The 23258-nt window shown below is 36.2% G+C and overlaps 1 protein-coding gene across 2 annotated transcripts in view; it reads right to left on the reverse strand.

Moving 5' to 3' along the window:
- MTDH (metadherin) overlaps positions 1 to 23258 on the reverse strand; it is a 33755-nt gene that overhangs the window by 7236 nt on the left and 3261 nt on the right. Inside the window, exons 2-11 of one of the 2 annotated variants that reach the window (XM_059494022.1) lie at positions 20041 to 20145; positions 15787 to 15868; positions 15194 to 15373; positions 13764 to 13832; positions 11031 to 11282; positions 8269 to 8355; positions 6371 to 6469; positions 4193 to 4317; positions 3517 to 3636; positions 1017 to 1136 (exon numbers count right to left, since the gene is read on the reverse strand). In XM_059494022.1, the coding sequence (XP_059350005.1) occupies positions 1017 to 1136; positions 3517 to 3636; positions 4193 to 4317; positions 6371 to 6469; positions 8269 to 8355; positions 11031 to 11282; positions 13764 to 13832; positions 15194 to 15373; positions 15787 to 15868; positions 20041 to 20145 (1239 nt within the window). The remainder of the gene's footprint in view (positions 1 to 1016; positions 1137 to 3516; positions 3637 to 4192; positions 4318 to 6370; positions 6470 to 8268; positions 8356 to 11030; positions 11283 to 13763; positions 13833 to 15193; positions 15374 to 15786; positions 15869 to 20040; positions 20146 to 23258) is intronic. The other variant, XM_059494031.1, reaches the window with a different exon arrangement.

Genomic DNA, 23258 nt, shown 5'->3' on the forward strand with positions numbered 1-23258 from the left:
ATTTTCAATTAAGCCTCTAAAATAAAACAAAACCTCACACTTCCAGGAGTTTGCATACACAGGCAGATGCCTTTTCAAATACAGCTTCAAAAGAAACCATCCCCAACACCAAACAATACACTAGTCAGGACAGAATAGGCAGTTGTTGCCAACCTTGACTAAAGGCTGAACTGATCTAAACTAAGCAGTTGTACTAAATAACTGTAGTAAGCTCTACTTTGATAAGCCTTAAGTATGTCTGAATGTGCTTTTTATTTGGTGACTTGCAGTCCCTTGTAAAAGTTTTCATTCTGATGTTTTCATTTGACTCTTAAGAACTCATTTTTATGAAACTAATGCTTAGCAATTAAAAATTAAATCTCAGTATTCTGATATATACTCTCTGGTACCAAACTGCTGTGTCACTAGTGTCGTTCACTCTTTATAGAAATTAAAAACAAAAATCAAAGCCACTAGAAATATTAAATATTTTACACCTTCCTAGAATGAGATGCTTTATTGGGTAGCAGTACCTAAGAAAGCTGCTGTTTGGAGAAAGATGAAAGAGAATTTGTATTGTCTAGAATATGTTTTAACTGTGAGCTGAAGCAAACAGTTTGTGAATTGGTTCAAATAAAACCTTTTCTTACTCAGCCATTAAGCTCAGTAGAGCTATCAAAAATCAATTTTAGATTGCATTTAAATCAGAATATATAAGTTAGTAACACTTCATTCTGTTGCAACATAACAGTAGAATATGCCACTAGTCTTGTGCTCAGATCTCTTAGTTCTTAGGTTTCTACATTTCCAAGTTTTTAACCATTGCTTGAATATTCAAACAAGTAAGTAACTTGCCAGTAAAGAAAGTCACTACTGATTGGGAAGATACTGCTTTACAGAGTAGACATACTTTTTAAAACTCATAGCTGACCTCTCCCTAAAATTCAACTATGACCTTATCTACACAAATGAATTTGTCAAATGACTTGAGCACTTCCAAATCAAATTGTAACATAAATCAAATTTTGCATCCCTACCTTAGCTGGTTCACTAGTACTTATGGTCTTCAAAGAAAAAGCTCTTTCCTGCTGTGCTTGAACTTTTGAGGTATCCGCCTGAAATTGCTCTCCAGCTTCTCTATCCAGTTCTTCAGCATCCTACAAAAAGGGGAGTGGGAGGGGGAAAAAAGAAGAGCCTGTGTTTGTAGTCAAGTTCTGACTCTTCTCCCCTGTCAATGAGTTTTGTTGCCATAATCAGCTTCTATAACTCAGAAAATCCATCAAAAAGAATAATTGAAGTAATGGGCTCACACTAGCTTATGCTAACACTCAAAATGTATAGAGCATAATAAAGAAATACCCATAGAATCCAATAAAGCCCAGAAAGCAGAATGCTTCATGCATACTAACAAAAATCCCAATCTCAGAATGAACCACACTTCACACTCCTGTTAAATTATAAGAATGTGAAATTAAAATGAATTTACTCTACACACTTAGCAGAAGTATTACAATGACACTTGACTGCTCTTGGTTCTATGCTTTGTTACAAGTTTTTAAATGCAAGCTGTATAGTTTTCTATCCTTACTATGCTTTAATATTTTTGCAACCCAGTTTAGTTTACCATAACACTTGTAAAGTAACCCTCAGTACAGAAGTTGGAAATATATCCAAAGTACCCAAGAGCCTCAACCTTTACTCCTCAAACAATCTAAAGTGGAAAGTTTTCATTTTTAATGTGGAATTAAGAGTCGTTACACTCGTTAGTGGCACTAGAAGAATCCTGTGGTTGTGAAGAGGTCTCTGAGTTTAAACTGCAAACACTGTTCCTTCACTTATTTCCTTATGAAAATGCAGCCACAGCCTAAGTCTGACTCCTGACAGTAAGGAACACATATTGGCTTACTCCAAGCTCTTCAGCTGGCTTCTACTGCCTTAACAAACACTCAAGTCAAGAAATGAGTGTGAACATTAAAGTATAATCAATGAGAGAGATGAAATGTTTAAATGAACGTGCTCCATTTTTAGAGGATAAATACACAAATTTTAAATGAGTTTGAAGTAGGGCTGGCAAGTTAAATTACTAAACTGTTATAACAAGGGTAGCTTCTGTGAGCAGTTCAGTCTGTTCCTATCAAGCAAAACTCCCAATTCTACATAAAAATTTAATACAGATAAGTTCTTATCTGTAAAATGATGACTTCACAGACTGATGGACTGAAAGAAAAAGTAACAAAATTGGACCGGTTGGAGAACAATGAGTAGAATAACAAATCTGATTATGTTAATATAGAAAGTAGGACTCGACACATGTAATTTAAAAGACAGCTCACAAGCAATGGGAAGAAATTCAGAATGCCCTCACTGACCTTAAGTTTCATGTAGGACACTCACAAACACCTGTTAACCACAACTTATTAATCTTGACTTATAGAGTCATAGCAGAGTCCAGAACAAATTTCAATTAAAAAAAAAGCTGCAGCCCTAGTGCTCCCAGACTGAATTTGCCTCAAAAGAAACAAGGGAAATCAACACAAGCTCCACCTCCACACAGACAACTTGAAAATAAAATTTCCTTATAACAGGAATTTAATGTTTTACAACTTTAATAAACTGACTATGTGATAACCATAAAAGCTAATCCAAAGCAAGTATGACTGAAGATTTGCTTTCCCTCTCTAATTCTGTCTAATCTAGTCAGATTCCACTGAACATTGGTCATTCTGTAACTGTAAAGAATGTAAACTATGAATGGCTGTCACAATAAACACAAGCAGGATGCATTCTGATCATTAGCTATTAAAAGCTTTCTCCCTCTAGGAAAGTACTTGCTCCATCTATTCAAACATGATTCAATTGCCATGTGAAGTGCAATATGCTTTTCCTAGCTTTACAAATCTGTTTCAATGCAATTCTTCAAAAGCTATTTAAGAAACAAAGGAAACTCCAACCATCCTCAGTTTGAAAATATTCTTTCCCTCACTGAAATCTGACTCTCAGAGTAGTTCCACCAACTGAGCTTGAAACATTGGCACTTACCATTTCTCATAAATCAAATTAAAACAGTACTTCAGAAAACCATTATATTCTCACGAAATTGTACTGGAAGACAGCTTAAGAGAAAACTTCAATTTCTTTTATTCTCCTAACTAGCTATATTCACCAAAGCAGATGTCTTTCAAAGGACATGAGGAAAAGGCTTCCCATGCAGAAGACAACTCTACCTGGAAACATCCCTACAGTACAGAATCCAGATTTGACAGAAAATAAGTAATTCAGGATAAATACTTTCCATGCACTAAGTGCTTTTCATAAATTCAGCAAAACTACAAATTATCCCACGTTCAACTTGTGAATACAACAAATTAAGGAAATACTAGTAAAATAAGAATTACCTTAACTCTTGAGAAACAATTGTAGACAATCCAATCCCATAAAGAAATTAATTTCCTAAAAATAATTTTTGTTCAAGATGCCAATAAGGCAATTTTGTGAATTAATTCCTTGCAATTGTCTTTTAAATCATTAAGATTTTACCTGTGCAGGAGAGTTAGCATCTTCACCCTGCTTCTTCTTTTTCTTCTTCTTTTTCTTGGATTTGCCACTTGCAGAACTCTGAAGAATTGGCTCTGCTTTTTCTCTATCATTATCTGAAATCTTCATATGGGAACAGAAGGTATTTAGCATTTAAAATGACAATGAAATATACCTTGTATAGACTAAGCATAAATCAATAGCTAAAAGGAATATACATATACAAGTGGAAATGAGCACAGTGTTATCTATTTAGTTCATTCTAGAAAGACCACATTCTTACATGCTATCTGGTAATACAGGTAGAGGAGCTGGGAATGGAAAAGGCAGCAGATCACCAGGAAATAGTGGCATGGAAATGCTGTTTTTCATGCTGAGAATTAAATATTGTCAAGAAATATTTATAAAAACAGATCTAAACCCTCCCACTCTATACTGATAATGTAGTCCTTGTAATTACGGCAAGACAGAAAGGTTTAAGTTGGAGCTAACTGATTTTTCTCTTCTCAATAACATTCAGTGTTTTCCTTCTCTGTGTACAGAGCAAACACAGTCGTGCTACTCTTATGAGTGTAACTGTGATGAGAGATTACCTTTAGCATTACCCTTTTAGTTACTTTAAGAAATGGCAGTGGTAAGGCCAAAGTCCTGGAGCTAAGGAGAAAATACCACCTTTTACCTTCTGAGTATCAGATCTCTCTTCACGCTGAGGAACAGAAGCAACTTTTTCTTCATCTACCCAGTTTCCCCACTCTTCTGCTGGCGCATTCCAATCAGAGCTTGGATCAGCTGAAGAAAGTCCATCTACAAAGATGAAAAGGTTTTTTCAGGAATATTGCCTTACCCTACAGGTGCTCATTTCCAGTTTAAAAACCCCCTACACATACATCTACTTCTTGATATCAAGATATAAATAGTAATTCCCTGTCTTTCTGAAAAAATGGTAAAGACTTTATTGATAAGTGGAGGACTTTTTAAAGTAATGAGTATGACAGTGATTTTACAGAGTCTAATCACAGCAGCAGCTAGCTAGACGCAGTTGCTTCAAGACATTTTTCTAAACTATTTGAAGAGGAACAAATTTAAGAATTGTTATCTATCTTAAGCTGTTCTCTGCATTTTCTTTCTAGCTAGTGAAAAAATTAGGATGAACTGTAACACTGATCAATCTTGCCTTAGTAAGATTCCTTTACAAGTGATAGATCTGAAACTAAATCTTACTGATTCAAGTAATCTTGTAACTTTGCCATTTTTAATCGTCTTTTTTTTTCCTAAGACTCTTAAGTCCATACTCTATTTTGTTATTATTCATTTATAACAGAATGATAGGATTAAAGGGTCAGTTGCATAAAAACTAAAAATATCAGAAGGGAAGAACTAAGCCTTAGACTGTTTAGTAGAAAGTTGCAGCAAGCCAATTGTAAAACAGAACACATTGTAAAAGACTGCATTTTCATTTCACATTTATATTAACATCACAAATATTTCTTCCCCTCAGTCTATACCAAACTGAAGAACAGCCAGATTTGGTCTGCCAACTATGGCATTCAATTTAAACAATGAAAATAAAGTCAAAATAAAAATCAGTAATAAATCCAATTAATTTTTTTGGCAAACATTATGAAGCCAAAAACACATTGAGATCTTAAGATTAGCTGGAACATTTAGAATAGTTAGAAACTTTCCTAATAAAAATATTATCTTAATGACACCTACTTAATATGCTAAAATTTACTGATTTGAAAAATATTACTCAATACTTTTCAGTTTACCTACTGCCCTCTCAGTAACTGCTTAAGAAAAAAAATTCCATTCTTAGTAGTAATAAAAACTAGTAGTATTTGTATGTACAGTTAGTTTTCTTATCCTGATAAAGCAGCAGGGTGTATCACTTTGGCCTAAACTTGCATTTGCCCACTTCTGCTAGTGTACTCTTAGTTGACAACTATGACAAAATTTTATTAACAGAAGCTTGAACCATAAACATTCTATGCTCAGATATGTGAATCAATTATGCTTTTGATAAAACATAAAACTGATTACTTTCAAAGGATTAACTGAAATGTGCTTTCCTTATCCTTAAACTAGGTAAAGCACAAAAGGTAAGTTTCAAAATTATCTGGTAACAGAGCAATCATGCCAACAGTGGTGGAGTCAAGGACTGCATCAATCTATTCCACTTTTCCAGTTATTTAACTGCACTAAGTTGTTCTTAGGGAGAAGGTAACAATGCAAGGCTGCTTCTGTCAGCTTCTGGAACAGTTCTTCAGGTCAACTCCTAATGAGATGCACTATGCTTTTTCATAAACAGGGAGGAGAAACTGGGGAGTAAACAACCACTGTTCTACAACTCCCAAGTAATTTCAGTTATTTCTGTCCTGTATATGCTTCCTATATATGTAAGAACGTCCTAATGTTTGCTAAATGAGAAAGCAAGTAAGATTAAATATAAGAGTCTGATGTTGCCTTAACTTTCCAGTAAGGTACAAACATGTAAAAACAAACTGACTCAAATTCTATCTACTAAAAACATATTTTGCAGACTTGCAGAAAATTTTTCTCATCACTTGCAGCAAGAGTCTTTCATTACAAAGATTTTTCTACCTTAAAATGCATGAGCTCTCTCACTTCTGAGTTTGAATATCCAAGTATTTTTCCTAAAAATTTACCATTTTCTATCAGAATTTATTAAAATACTTATTTTTAATTCCTTCAAACTGTCTATTAGCTTACAGAATTCAAGTATTTCAGGTTTTTCCTCAGATACCCACCACTGTCTAATCCGAGTAGCTAATATAAATAACTACACTTTAACAGTAATTAACACTTTTTTAATGAACATTTTAGAGGAACATACTTAACCCAGACCATTCGTCATCAACAGGGGGTTGAGCATGACTTAAATCCCACTGAAAATCAGAAGTACCAGCCTGAGAAACTGATTCACTGTTGGAACCTGAAAGGGAATAAATAAAATTGTACTTGTAAGTTAGCAAGCTTCCTGAAGTTTTCTTGGAGGAGGAAGTCCAATCAAAGTAGGAAAGGAAGACAAAAGGCTCAAAGAAAATGTCAGATTTTAAGGACTGCAGAAGACAGGAGAACTAGTAGGGTCTTGTGCATAAGGTATATTCATAAAACAAGGAAGCTGAAGAAGGAAGACAAAATAAAGCCATGAGAAGAACTCAAAAAGAGATAAGAAGAGTGAGTAAAAGCAGTCTCCTCAATCTGAAAAACACCAAGAAATTTTATGGGAAATAAAACTGTTACCCTGTATCAATAAGATCTCTTACAGTTAAAAGCTTAAAATATCACTAGAAAGAAACCTCATTAATTACATTGCAGATCAAACAAATTATACATTACTAAGAATCCACTTCTCATTTAAAGCAAAGGTTTAAAGAACATAAAAGCAGCAGGACAAACAACAGTAAGGCCAATACCAGTCATGATAACAGAAGGTGTCACATATCTAACGTAACTATTTTCAGAAAAACAAACAAACAAAATTTCACGAAGAAGTAAAACAACAAAAACTATTTGTAAGAATTAAATAAATTAATATTTTACTGTATGATGAAACTTCTGAAATTCAGTTTGAATAGAATGTGGGTCTCTATTTTACATACACCTCTGCAAAAGATACCTCAGGTGACAGAAATATGGACATGTTCTCATTTCTTTTGTGGTCACTTTGCATTACAACATTGCTGGCTAAGGTACACCAAAGAAAACTATTTCTCTGGAAGTTGAAATGGTGGTATTGCAGCTGAATCTTAGCTCAGTGTGTCATCCTAGTATCCTAGTTTATTTAATAAACTGTCATAAGTCTTAGCTTAGAAACTGAACTTGGTTCCAGGTGGCTGCTTGGGATTTTTTTTTTTTTTAATTAAAACTCTCTGTACAATTAAGATGCTGGACACTGAGCCTAAGTTCAACAGTTAAAAGCCTGGACACTGCAATAGAAGCAAATGTAGCCTAAGTGCATAAGCACTTGGCCAGCTATCTCCGAAAAGGAAACTGCCATGCCAAGCTCATGGTGTAAGCAAGCAAGAGCAAAAAACCTGACATATGATCCCTTTATTGCATAATAAATCATTGTAGGACTTATGTTAGTTGTTTAACACACAAGATTTATTATGAAGACAGGTTTGTACTCTATAGCACACAGCCCTTCAAAAAAGAAAACCCCAGAGCTTCAGCATTTCCATTCATCACACAGAGAAAGACTCAAGACTTCAAATCCTGCCTATGGAACATATTTTCAAAGTAATGATTCAGTTCCTTGATGGGGAAGAACTCAATCATCAAATAACAAACTCCCTCACAGGACTGGGGTATATGGGCTTTCCCAGAAAGAAATCTTCAGATCTCTAACTTGAGATATTGCAAGGCTGAGAAACCTCTTATGCCCATTATTTAGACTTAACACACAACCAAGGTGGCTAAATAAGAAATCACAGAATCATAAAATCATTTGGGTTAGAACATACAAAGATCACCCCATTCCAACCCCCTCTAGTTCCAACCTTCTTACTAATATTCTGTGATTGATCTAGCTTTTGATTATCAATTTAATACAGTTATATTACTGCATAATTTTAGCATAAGAAAATAGCTTATTAAGTGTCTTCGACCCCTTTGCAGTACAATTTTCAAAGAAAAAACAGAAAATGCATATTTGTATCACTTGGCAAACTCTGTTCCACCTAGTGGGAGTGGAAGAGAGTGGAAAAATCTATTGAAAGGCACACATACCAGAAACTCCAGGAGTTAATCCAAATGAGGAGAAAGAAGTAGAATTCTGTTCAGAGGTATTAATCCTTGCATCCACATTCCAAGCAGCTGTGGGGAAAGGGAGAAAAAAAAAAAAAAAGAGCATCACACACTGCTGGCAATGTTGAAAATGTAGCTATTTAATAAGGAATTGGATCAGAAAAATACTGGCTAGTCCAGCCATGATTGCCATGATGACATTTCACATAACTGAGGACATTAGTTAGTGCTGATAGAGTTGTGACTTGATGAACACACAGCTTGAAACAATTGTTAAGCTTTCCAAGACCATCTTCCCTTTACAGCTTTTTCTATATATAAGCTTCTCACAAAAGAGAAGTCAATTGGTTTTTGAGCCCCATACTATTATTCCTCCCATTACTGCAATCACTAAATTTTGAAAAGTACACGTAAATGGAGCACAGCTTGGAGTATATTTTATATATATGTTAAGAAGGGAAAAAAATTCAGAACAATTTTTGATGAATAGGAGATACTGCTTAAAAATGAAGACATACTAGACTGTTACATATGCAAGGCAGAAAATAAGCAGAAACAGCCAGTAAAAACTACTAGTGGCTTTTATTTAGAATTACATTTACTTAATTGGGGAAGAAGGGGGTAAAAACCAGACAGGTATTCCAGATGTTGTCCAAAAAGTACACAGCCACTAACCCCCAATTTACTGACTCCTGTGTTAATGCATCCCAGCATACTGTTTGTGTCCTTTGCTACTAGGATCTACAGCTGGCTCACATCCACCTTAGGGCCCACCAAGACCCCTTATCCACAAAGCTGCAATCCAGGCAGTCAATATCCAGCCAGGGTTGCTTCCAACCAGATTCAGCACTTGATGTTTGTCCTCACTGAACTTCCTCGGGTTCCTTGGCCCATTACTCCCATCAGGTTCAGGTCCTTCCGGATGGGATCCCTGACCTGGACTGTTTCAACTGATTCCTGCCCCCACATTGAAGTTTCATATAATCTGGAAACTGGATGTGAATTATATGGTTGCCTCCTCCAGGTCACTTATAAAGATGATAAACAGGACAATTCTAAGCACAGCCCTGTGACATCCCCCTTGTCCAGCCTCCAGAGAGAGTAGGACTTACTGACCATTACCTTGGGCCTGATCAGTTTTACACCTGTCCTAGTTTGGATGCAACAACACTGTGAGAGACAGTGTTGAAAGCATTAGTCAAGCCATCATGAAAGCCTTTCACAGCTCTTCTTCACCCACAAAATTATTCATTTTACCAAAAGCAAATCAGCTTGGTAGATATGATGTATCCTCAGTAACAAAACCAACAAAAAGTTGATCAGTCACTATGAACTGCCTTATTAGAATACACAGCAGAACACATCTAGCCAGAACATGAAAAAAGCCCTTTACTTCTACTCGGCAATGGTAAAGCTTCCAAGGGTATATCAGATCTAGCCTTAGGAACTTAATTTCAAGATCTGCCAGAGAAATAAAAGAAGGTCTAGACTTCTGCAGATTATGGCTGGGGTAGGGCTGTGTTTTGGATTTGTGCTGAAAACAGGGTTGGTAATACAGGGATGTTGCTGAGCAGTGCTCACACAGAGTCAAGGCATTTTCCACTTCTTGTATTGCTGGCAGCAAGGTGGCTGGAGCTTGTCTTCCCAACAAGAAGTTGAAAGAGACATAGCCCGGACAAGTGACCCCGACTGGCCAAAGGAATATTCCCTACCATGTGGCACCATGCTCAGTATAGAAAGTGGGGAAGAAAGAGAAAAGGAAGGACATTTGGAGTTATGGTGTTTGTCTCCACAAGTCGCTATTAGATGTGATGAAGCGCTGCTCTCCTGAAGATAGCTGAACACCCACCAGCCCATGGGAAGTAGAGAATTATATTCTTGCTTTGTTTACATGAACAGGTTTTGCTTTCCCTATTAAACTGTCCTTATGTCAACCCTGGAGTTTTCCAGCTTTTCTCCTCCTGATGTCTCCCCTGCTGGTGAGACAGTGAGCAATCAGCTGGATGGGGCTTGCCTGCTGGCTGGGGTTAAGACTCCACAAGTCTGAAGTAACACTGCTTTCCAGAAGAGATGAGGATACTTAGACTGAACAGTGGGGAGGGCCATGTTACAGCATTTACTAATAACTTGATGACTGTTGCCCAGACAGAAATCAAGAAATCTCTTCTCCATTATTACTATGGACAGCACAGGAAAAACAGCAGAAAACTGTACTGAGCACTAAAAAAAAAAAAACAGTTTCTAATGAGAAAAATAGTGTAACACTGTTTTGAGAAAAACAGTGTAATGAGAAAACCAGTGTTACACTAAGTGTCACAAGAGTTAAACAATGTTCATGCCTGTGGCCTAAAAAAAAAAACACCTGCCAAAATGAGACAATTGATTTCATCATGTAGGATCAACAGAAGAGACTGACAACCTGGGTTTTAAGACATTATTTAAAAGAAATTATGCTCCAAATGGCTTAGTAATCATCTCCAGAACTTTATGAACAACATTGCGTTCCTGCGTTCCTTCACAGAAATAATTTTATGTCAGATAAACCCAAAAAACCCAGGTTAATTATACACAAAAACATAGATGCTAAGCCATCAGCACTTGCAGTAAACAGAAATTGTTCTGTTAATATTTCACTAGACCATGTCAAGATTTTTTAATATATAAACAAAAATATTTCAGAGACTACTAAAAAATACATTTATGTAAAATCGCTTACATGAAGCAAGTTCTTGGAAATAGCTTACCAATAGGAGTGAACAAAGAACGCTCTTTCCAGGGCCTGCCCACCAGGCTTACTCCCCAGTCCTTTCCATTTCCATTAGCATCTCCAGTGTCTTGGCCCCACGCCAATGTCTCAGTCTTCCTCTTCCCAGCTGCAGTTGAAGGAACAGATGTCCATTTCTCCTCCCCTACGCCAATCTGTGAGGAGATTTTTACAGGCTTCTCATTCCAGCTTCCTCCATTTACTGTATGGCTTTCACTCAGTCCTGGAGAAACTTAAATACAACAATAACAAAAGGATTATTTAACTGGATGGAGAATTAAAATATCACATATTTGCACATTCACTTAATAAAAAACCCCAAATGAATGGCAGCTTTGCTACACCAGTGTGATACAGACAGGGCTGCTGCTCTGTCTCAGCTGATTTTCCAGTTCAGATGATATGCACCATCTGTCTACCAACTTGAAGAGGGAGGAAAAAACAGGACCAACTGCACTCTCTTTCCTCATCCCTTTCTTTATAGGGCTTGAACCCAGTGTTGGTGAACTGGTGGTGTCTCTAGAGTAGAAAAAGGGTGGGGAGGGTACTTTCAAAACTGTCAGCTAATTTCTCTTAGACAGTATGGGGATGACTTGTGGAAAAAACCCACACACTAAATGGTGAGTATTTCCTGTTTCATAACTGTGTGCAGCAGTTCTCCAAGCAGGATGTAGACAAAATTACCAAGTACTAGAAAATACTTCCTAAACACTACACAGCATTTACAAAGAGCATAGATATCATACTGATCATAGAATCCCTCACAGTGAGAGACAGAAATCATAGTTACACTCAATTTGTAACATATTTTATGTTTCACTAAGGTAAAAGACCACAACACTGCAAGAATCTGTTACATGTTACCCTCATGAGAAATTACTAGCCACTGCAAGTTTAATGTATTCTTGGAGAAGTCAGCAGTACACTGAGACAAAGATCATAATAGAAGATTTTTACATTTATGTCCCTATAAAATATAAGGGCTAGTGCATCCAGCCTCCCTTCCTATATATCACAAACCTTTCTCAAAGTGCTTTGTATATCAAATCCCCTTTCTCTTTTTATATATGCAGTGGAAAAAAACAGAAAAACTGCTCTTCCACAAGCATTTAAGAAATATTTGCATATTACAAGTGTAACACTTAAACAGTAAGCCAAACCCTTATGCACAAGTCAGTATCATATGCCAACAAAAAATACAGACCAAACATTTTATCTGTCAAACGAACTTGTAACTGACGCAGCATCAACATGCCCAATTCAAGCTGGCCTCCCTGACATAGAATGAATTAGATGAGATATGCCTAGATTTTCTCAGACAAATCAATTCCAAACACAGACATCTGTAAGGTCACCATTGCTGTACAAAACCACTGCCCTTGGTCTACAGCACCAGCATTGCTCCTGTCAGTCAACGTCCTCCTAGCATCATATGAAGTCTTAGGCAACAAAAGAATACTGAAGAGACAGAAACCAAATTGCAGTTGCTAGAAAAACTTTTCTGCAACTTTGCAAAAAGGCAGCTGAGGTTCTGAAGAAGGAGCTTGATTATTCTCTGTTTTACTCTTTTTTTTCCTCTTTATTATACTTCTCGCTTGTCAAAAACTTCAACTTCTAAATGACCAGCCAGTTCTCACTGAATCACAGAAAACCAAAGATTGAAAAGGATCTCTCAAAGTCACCTAGTCCCACCTTTTGTTCAATGCAGAGGTAACTTCAAAATTATACTACATTATTGAAGTTCTGGAAACCATAAAGGCTGATTGTCCAGAGATGCTCTGAACTATCTCATGAAAAGCTTTTTTTCCTCATGACCTTCCCCTTACTGAAACTCAGTTATTTTCCCCTGTGCTCCCATTAGGCATCTCTGAAGAATTCAGCACCCTCCTTCTCAGCCATGGTATAGGACATTTGTGTGTGAAGTAAAAGCTCTCAAAAACAAGCAGAAAGGAATTCACTTTCTCGATCTGTGTGCTTTTATTAATTCATTTTTTGATTTGCTTATTTATACTAGTTATTTTTGATTACAGCAACACAGCTAATGTTGGCTATATGTAAGTAACAACCATCTTGATTTCATTATGTCAAACTAATTCACTTCAAGTATTATTATAGCAGTATCTGTTATTAGAAAACTGTTAAGATTTACGAGTCAAATATATTAAGTTTTGTGTATGACATATGTCAAGTATATTCTTTTTATAAACATGTAAGTTTATAAGTAAGAACTTTCAAAACTTATGTATTTATGCATCTCAAAGAAGAATGTAAAGAACTGAGTAACTTATATATTCAACCTGCAACAAGTGTAAACAATAATCAGGACTTGTGAGCTTTCTGCAGTTTTCTATATTGTTTTGACAAAACAATTCATTAACACAAATACGTGAGTAAGTCTGAAAAGCTAGCATAAAGAATTTTTCAGCAGAGCTTAAAAATAAATGTTACTGTTCTGCACATAAAGGTTTTTATAACAGGTAATCTACCTGAAAATTCAAAATACTGAATTGTATTTCTACATGTAACAGAGACTGTTTTCAACTTCTTAAGAAATAACTGGAACTTAGAAGTATAATATTTGCATAGCCAAAAGAGCCAGATGTACAGTAAAGTTCCAGGCCAGTAGCTCAAAACCCTGCACGGACAGTTGCTGTTTTCACTTCTGTAAAATACTCCTCTAGTTACTTCGGATGACCAATAACAGAAACTTTACCTTGTGGAATTGATGACTCCCCCTTCGCAGGTTTAGAACTGTTAATCTGTGCATTCAAAAGCGAATCACCTGATTAAGAGCAAAAAAAGGTAGATTAAGCTTTTTTAAAAAACAACACCTGTAAAAATCTTTTAACAATCCATTACTAATATTTTAAGAAAATAATATATTAGTACCTTACAGTAAATTCAGACACTTCCAGAAAACTTAAGGATAAAATTAAAACGCTCTATTTTTTATTATTTGTGTTTATGCTGCAGACAGAATGCTGTCAAAGTGACTTGGGACCTATATACCAAATAACTACAGATTTCAAAGAACTTAAACTACTTTCCCAATGAACAAAGAGCATAAATCTAAAACACAGGTTGTTATTTACAAGCAAAGAGTGGCTCTAAGTATTTCAGACCTGTAACTCTTTCTAACATCTCCCTCACCATAAAAACACTAGATACAGCTAAATTCTTTTTGGATTAGTCTTGTACACGGTGATACACAAGATACAAAAAAAGTATGAGAGGTTACAGTAGTTACAGTTAGTAACAGTGCATCAAGACAGTTGGAACTACCATTTCTTGAAACTCTGTGCAAACTGAGGGAAAAAAAAAGACAACAGGAAACAACTGATCTAGTCCTCGGGGCAACAATGATGCACTCAGTCAAGGTGCAAATGAGAGTCAATGAAACAGGACAGGAGGGTGAGGCATACCAATTTCAATGAACTGTTTCAAGGTACCAGACAACTGTTCAGCTCAGTCTTTTTGTGGCTTTGCTAGAACACCAATTTTCCTTTAATTAAAACACCTATTTCTCAGTTTTACCCAAATAGGAATTCCTGTGCCCACACAATCTTTTGCTTCTGTAACAGCAGCAGCTGTATCTACTGAATCTTCAGCTACAGTAATTGACTAGTAAATCTCAGCCACATGTGCCTTACCTATTATGAACAGCTTTAGTACATGATGCTACTAAATCTATGTTGGAAAAAAATACCTACATGTTAAGCAGTGAATGATATTTTAAGAGAACTTCAGAGGCATAACCTTCCCACAAGGAAGCACTCAAAAAGTTAAGGAGTTGGTGCTGCCTGCAGCAGTGCTGAGGATGCCTTTGAAGTTTCTGAAAACAAAGGGCAGAGTCACAGAGCACAAGTGAAGGAACAGGGACGGGCCTGTGCAGCAACCAACAGCGCACCAGCGCGGATGGAGGCTGGTGCCTTAGCCACTTGCTCCAAAGCACTCTTGGGTTTCCCCAAAAATATGGCTAGAAATATGCACAATGAGAAAGTACTTTTACACAGCTTGAAATAATTTCCTCAAGAGTTTCACCTCCAAATATACCTAACATACATCCAAAACAGAGTCACTATTTAAGCATTCAAGTAAAGTTATCTTTCTAGGACACATTCACAGATCTATCAAGCATCATACCTTTATTTTTTCTGAGACCAACTGGAAGTGATGGTGTAGGCATCAGCTGTTCAATGGATACAGTAACTGTGTTTTCTACGCCCTGGAGATTTGATTCTCCTGAGCCACTGTCAGTCAGCACCTTGTCTCGCTTACGCTGCTGGCGCTTCTCTCTGTTACTGATTTTTGTTTCCCAGGCTCCTAAAACATCACCCAAACAAAAAATTCACTAAGGCAGAGAGGAAGAAAAGATTTTTAGCTTGTTTCATATCAAACAGAAGTCTGAGGGCATTTTAACCAGTCAGCTTCAACTTTAGATTGAAAACACAAATTATTAAAGCCAAGGGTTTCTGCGATAATACTTGGCTTCACAGAGCAAAACATGAATAGCATGAACACCTTACTATCCATAGTTTCTCAGTTTTTATAAATTACTTTAAAAAAATCAGTTGAAGTTACTAATTACTGTTGTTTCAAAGAATCTATTTCCATATATAATACATGACTATGGAGTTATAAGTTTCTTGTGTTTCTTTATGAACCAAACATGAGTAAATCTTAAACAGCACTTAAGCCACAATGTTTGCACTTGGTGTTAAGTTTGTGTTCAGTACCTTCATCAACTTCCTTTCCATCCAGACGAGATGTATCCTGAACTGTTTTGGAATCTCCCTTTGATTTCTTTTTTTTCTTTGACTAGAATAAAAAGAAAACATTTTCTTAATGATTACTTACTGATCACTTGGTATAGTGATTCAGAACTCACTCTCCTCCTAAAATATAGGAATAAATTTAAAAGAGATTCTCCAGAACAACTCTCTGTGAAAGACTTATGCAGCACAGAATTGGCAGGTGGGGGGAACATTACTTATGCTGCAGAGTACAAAGCCAGTAGAAGAAGCTACGCCGGCAGCATCATAGTCACAGAGGAGTAATGAGCTGTTTAGCAGGCAGATGCCACTTTGTCAAAATTTGTTTTGTGCAGAAGTATAAAGTTACACATGAAGAAATAAACAATGTCAGCGACTCCTTTAAAAAAAAAAAAAAGGTTAAAAAAATCTAGCTTGTAAATTACTTCAAAACACAAGCTGTGATTAGAGCCCATACATTCCAAACTCTCTTTTCCTCAAGGTTTCACCAGTTATGGCTTCTTGGATGTAAGACCTAAGCTAAACAAATAGGAACAGACATGACTGCTTCTGCAAATAGTTTCAGTGCAACAGGTAGCAATATAGAGTGTTGAAAACATAGTATTGAGGAAAAAAACCCCAAGATATTGGGAGAAAATATATTGCAGAAAGTCTTGGAGCAAATTGACTTGACTACCTTAGAAGGAAGATACAGTACTGAAAAGCTTTTCAACCTAGTGAAGAAAGGTATAAGAACTACCAGATAAACATGAATGAAAAACAATGAGACTTTAAAAAGAAATATGGTTTTCCCCTCAAATGTTACAAGGGAAACTATTCACTGTCTCCGAAATATTTCAAGAATGCTGGACATCTTTCTGGAATACATCTGCCAGTCAGACTAGTAATTGCCAGCTGTATACCTGAGTTCCCAAAATTTGGTTTTCTAGTCTTAAATGTCCAAGAAGTGTCTAACAATCCCTCTGGAATTCAGAATTGGTAACACCTAAATTATTACTACATCTGCTGCAGATATGCTATGGGCCCCACAATGGCATGCAGCTCATGTGCCTTAGAGTTACCACGTCCCCAGAGTAATCTGTAGCTTCAATACAGGTGCTGAGAGCAATACAGCTTGTTAGTGCAGCAAAGATGATAAAAACTCACTGCTTATATCAATGCTGCATCACCACACCTATAACATTTGGGAACTAATTTGAACAGTTAGCTCATGGTTTAATGTACATGGGGACCCAAGCTGAATTTTCATTTGCTCAGCAGACTACCTTTGCCCACATACCAGCTAACTAACTTCTGAAAAGCCTCCAAAAGAGAAGGGCTGGTTTCAAAAGGAACCTGAAGAGAATTGGTTCTAAAAATATGAACAAGTCAAATTATTTGCTAGGGCATCTTCTAATGAAAGAATTAAAAAGGAAAGTGAGAATTAGCATTAAAATTAGTTATATATTGCCTCTTCAAGCTCAACTAGAGAAAGATTACAAACAGAATAAGTTTGTACCTTTGTCAACCATTTGCAGCTACACTGAGACTGGAACTTGAGATCCTAAAGTTTCTATCCACAAAGCCATAACTACCCAACTGTCCTTTGGCACTAAGAGAACACCTCAAATTACTTCAGAAGGCTCCCTGACAACAGTTCAAGATGACTACTCTTCCAAATTGTGACTTCAGTTTCGTTAAATAACTAGCTCCTACGGTAGTATTTTATGCTTTTAAGGAAAACCTCAAAGTTTAACAGCTGAAAAAGAAGTTTGTGATTAACAAACACTGTTTTTAAAAGCAAATCTTGAAAACGTGTTTACTTTCCTAAACTGTGTTACCCTGTTCTGAAAAACCAGAACCATCCTTTTTTATCCAATCAACCCATCACCTGCTAAACTTTGTACTGCACCAGTTGCTATTTCAGTACCAAACTGATGGAAAAAAACAGCAAGAGATGCTAAAGCCAGAGCAAGCCAGCCAGTCATTCTGCAGAAATCTATGCATTCAGACTGTCACCTTCTGCAACACACAAAGATGCCAGTGTTGGCTCTGCCAACAGCCAAGGAGCACATGAGGAATACTGCAGGCCTGCCAAAATTATTTAAGTCTTTAGGATGCATTGTGCCCCATGCAAGAACAATAGAAAAATAAACCTTTCTTCTTGATCCCTAGCTGAGTAATCATTTCTAGTATTTAAGACAAAGCAGTTATGTGCTTGCAAACAGAACGGATGATGACATTTTAACTTCCCACAATCATTTCTTAGGGAACAGCTCCTTACACTAACCACTAAAGAAACCCCTGTACTGTGGCAAGTCACTAATTGCAGAATAAACCCGGTGAGCAGCCAGAGTCCAGACATTACCCAAAGCTTCCCCTCTCACAAAGCAGAAAAACACACATGAAATTCACAGCCCTGAAGCAGCCAAGAAATACAGAAACACAAAGGATGTGTGATTTTTACTGAACACATATACTGAAGCACAAAAAAATAACCATGCCCTTTGGACCATATGCTATATGCATTCATATATGTAACACACATGCACATACAACTTCAATCACAGCCATTCTCTTACACCATCCATCCCAAAGATGGTACACAAAGACACTTAAACAGGACCCCCTACAACCTCAGCAGGTTTGTAATGTTACACATGTTATGGATGCCCTGAGAAGCCTTACCAAATAATTAAAAGCCTGTACAGTTACCATAGTTCAAAGGAAGTTCTTAAGCATGCTTTTAATTGAAGGGTAACAATTTACTCCTGACCCAATCATTTTCTGCCCAGGATCCCCCAAAGGGATATGAAACCACAATTTGAATAATCATCCACATTCATTTAGTGGTACTCACTTCCTAGAGCTGCAGTTTCAGCTTCACATTTTAAAATTCATGTCACTGTGTTTGCAATTTTAACGTGAAGTTGAGTTTAGAATCTAAACACCTACTCTACTTGAAAACCTGCAAATAGAGTTGTTCATTCAGGTTCAAATTGTGGTATGTTCTTGGGAAAAAAAAACCTCAGCAAAGTCAATCTGATATGCAAAACATGGAGAAGAGGAAGAGCCACACAGCATGGAACTTTAAGGCAAACCTATTTCACAGAAAAGTCAATCAATTTGCAAATTGCAAAAACATTTAAAGTCCTACAGCAAACTAAAAGGATACAGTCTTTTATCCAAAATACTAACCACAAAAGAGGGTAAGCAAGTGTATTTATTAATTAAAGCTGGGATTGGAAGGGACCTTAAAGATCATCTAGTTCCAACCCCTGCCATAGGCAGGCACACCTTTCACTAGACCAGGTTGCTCAAAGCCCCGTCCAGCCTGGCCTTGAACACTTCCAGGGATGGGGCATCCACAGCTTCTCTGGGCAACCTGTTCAAGTGCCTCACCACCCTCACAGCAAAGTGTTTCTGACTGTTTATACACAACCTTCTATTTTTCCTCAGTATAGTTACAACAAAAGCGCTTTATTTAAGAAAATAAGTCAGAAAACAACGACAGTGGGAAAACTTCATGCACAATGTTAGTAAAAGAATCAAGCAAAAAAAATTATCAAAGGCTCAAGCATATCCATGTTGCCCATAAATAACAGCATATATAACAAAAGAAAATTAGTCCTCACGGTTCAAAAAAGAACACTGCCAGTAGTAAGGTTACTTTTAGATTAGACATTGCAGATGAATGGTTTAAAATATATTTTAATGTAGCTGTTTAATCTGCATAACAAAAGAGCCCACACCAGACTTCAAAGCTCACATTTACCATCAAAAATCAAGAACTCTAATCAGCAATGGATACATCTGGCAAAAGAAATAAGCAGGCACATGGTCTAAATCCTTTGAATAGTAGTCCCCCAATTGGTAGACCATTTACAAGGCACTTAACAATACTATCATTATGCTGCATCCCCATGAAGCCATCAAGATGAAACAAACTTTATTTCTGTAGGCTTAAGGCTGTCACATGATGAACAGAGATATCAGTGTTTAGTGGGGGGCTGGGAGTGGGGTTTTCTTGACAAACATTCTGCAATAAGGAATGTCTCAGAAGTTAAGAAAATACTACTTTAGCTCTTTTCAACTCCAAATTAGATTTAGTACTCTTCACAGTAAGAAATCTGCTTCTTCATTCATATAAGTAACAGGATTTCAAACCAAAACCAGTTATTAGATATTGAAATATTATAAATCAAATGTCAACATTTTTGCTGTGTATCCATAACTAACCTTTTCATTCTTCTTTTCTGTGTCCACAGGCTGCTTTATATTGTCTTTATGGACAGTTTGTATTACTTCATCTTCAGATACATCAAGGAAAGACCGTCCATTAGGCTGTGTAAACAATGAGCATAAATAATAAAAAATTAGAGAAAGCAAATGAAACAAAGCTCAAATTACACTATTACTGAAATGTAATTGTTGATGGAAAAATGCCTGTAAGATTATTGAATAGAGAGACCAAATTGTAGATTGTTGTTCAAAGGATCTACTGCAATTCTGTATTTATCAAAGAAATGAAAACAGAAAGAGAACAAGTCTTATAATTTCATCTCACTCCTATTTACCTTTCATAGCAGAAGGTAAATTTCAGAAATTTACCAGCTTTTGAAATTACCTGTAGCTATTCTGAAAACTGATTCAGCTACAGTTGTACATACCATAAATTATCTAATTAAATTAACACAATTACCACTTTGTAGCAGTTCAGCAAGAGGACTAACTTTAAAAAGTAATTTCTACATTGACCAAACATCTGCAATTTCTCTCTATGCAAGTTCCCTCCCAGCTCACTTCCTTCACAAGTTAAACTTCATAGTAGAACAGAAATTAGAAATCAAACATGAAGCATGACTAAGCATAGTAGCCCATTGTTCTTTTCAGACAGACTTGATTACAGGTGTTACACTACTCTACCATTTCTCCCTCACACAATTAAGGAAAGAAAATGAGCATGTATTATTCAATGTATAAAATTAAAACTCTGGACAATCATTAAATGAGTCTTTACATTACTTTTGACAGCAAAAGCATACACCTTAGTCTACATATTTCCCTTACAGAAATGTAGTAATTTAGAAATCATTTACTTCTAACAAAAGGCTATGGCTGAAGTTACTCTGCTTAATTGCAAAAAAAGATCTAAATATTGTACCACAGTCAGCCATTAATTTCACTACATGGAAAACAATTGTTAAGAGTAGTAATTGATAGAGTCCACACAAATATCACTGGTTCACATTCAGAATGACTCAGATAAATGAATGACTCAAAACTAAATAAGCATAAATAGCTACTTCAAAGCTGCTTTAAATCCTGCAATTCTCTCAAAAGAAATTTCAAGCTCTATTACCTTTAGTTAATTTTTTTTTGCTATTAAAAACCCAAAAGCTATTATAACTCTGCTTCACACAAACCTAATTGCCTCCAAATAAAACAAAAGCCATATCACAACTTAGCATGGCCTATTCCTTCAAATATTAGATCTGATCCTCAATTTAACTGTTAGAGGCATTTAAGTCTTGCCACATTGTACTATGCCTGCAAATCACCCAGCATGATTTCACTAGTGCATAACACAGTATTGCTTACTGTAGTTAGCAAGCATGCCAACTTCTTCAAAGTAACTATAAATAGAAATTGAAAGATCAGGTCACCTACCCCTCTTCTCCTTCAACAACCAGCTTTAACCTAGACTTCTCATATCTAACATGCAGTGCATTTCCCTCAGCATTCTGAAAACAAAGTACAATTTACAAGTCTGACCTAGGAACTCTCTCTAAAAGTTCTTCTAAACCAAGTTCGCCTTATTGGTATATTCCACAGGGATACCAAAGAACTGATATTTCATCTTCAAAATAACTCATTGTCAAAAGTCAGTTCTTGTGCCTCTCTATTTTCTCCAGGGACTGCTTAGAAGTAAACTTAGATAACACATTTGATGCATCTTGTATTGGGTGTAGACCAAAAATTTTACAGCCAACTAACTTTTTAAATTCTGTACCTTGCTTCTTAGCTATTACATATGTACCTTAAATTGAAAAGTACTTTATTAATCCCTTCCAACTATTCAATAAATAGAAGTTTTATTTTTTAGTTTAAAAGAACTTCAGCACTTTCTCTGAACTAATAAACGAATTCATATCCATAAAAAACCCTCTGGAAAAATTCATCCACATGACTGTTCAAAATGGTGTCTGATCATCTGATCATGTAAACAACAACCTTTAGAAACATGTCAGAAAACTTGGACTTTGATACATTTGGGAGAAATACATCCCTTAATTGTAATACCCTCCTTTTCAGTGGAAGCTTTCCACATTTATTTTCTGCCTATAGATGAATCATAGAATTTTAACCAAAATCCATGTGACCATTTTTGGATGAAAGAAAGCAATGGAAGCAAGAAACAAGAAAGGTTTTCTACAGTATTCAGAAATGTTTAATTTTAAAAAGACAACCACAGCCCAAAGTTTAAAACTTTATGGGTAATAAATTAAACACACACTGGCAAAATTAATTAACTCAAAATTGTGCAATTTATTATTTGCCATCTTTTCTACCCTCATCTGAAAGCTGCCAGGCAAGATGCAACAAGGCAGAAGTAATGCTGTCAGTAACAGCATTGATTACTTGAATGCTTTTCTTGCCTAAGGACCTTAAAATTCCAATACTTAAATAAACCTTTTTGCACACACACTTCATTTGAGGGTGTTAAGATATACCAAACGTAGAAAAGGTTTTGCTTAGACTTTCAAAACAAACAAAAAGTACTCTTTAAACATGGTAGTGCAAAGGATAACTCAGTTTCATGCTTCAAACAGCATTAATGAAACTGCTATCACCTCAAGCTACAACGCTGTATTAGCCAAAATCTCAGTTACCCATTAGAAAGATACCTCTGCTTACCTCTTGGCCAAAGAAAGAATCTGGTAACCAATGTTTTCTGCAAGCTTCTCTTCAGAAAGAAACGAAGCAATTTTCTCTATGAGGCCCAAAGAATCCTACAGCCCTACTTTTGCCATATGAGCACTAACACATACACAAACCAACACCTGAGTATCAGCTGAAAGTATAAAGTCTTTTCACAATCTAAGTGCAAATAAGCAATAAACAGCCATAGCCCAAAAAGCTCAAATATGAAACTTCCTCAAATGAATGCAAATACTTTTACTAGAATGTGTAGCATTTATTCTCCAGGTGCATGAGAAACAATAGGAAGTACAAAGTCAATTTGGTATTTTCCACATCTACAAATGGATGGTGTGAATGGCTTCCTTTGGTGGTTGCAGAGCACAGAAGATGGCTACTCTCAAGTTTCTGTGGTGCTTGGCAGATTGCACAGAAACCATGTAAAGAACAGCTTCACTTTTTTTCTACTGAAGTAGGAAAGGCACAGTAATTATTCAGAAGGGGGAAGAATCAAAATTAACTATAAAGTTTTATGG

The sequence above is a fragment of the Ammospiza nelsoni genome, chromosome 1 (assembly GCF_027579445.1).
Source record: "Ammospiza nelsoni isolate bAmmNel1 chromosome 1, bAmmNel1.pri, whole genome shotgun sequence".
Classification (NCBI taxonomy): Eukaryota; Metazoa; Chordata; class Aves; order Passeriformes; family Passerellidae; genus Ammospiza; species Ammospiza nelsoni.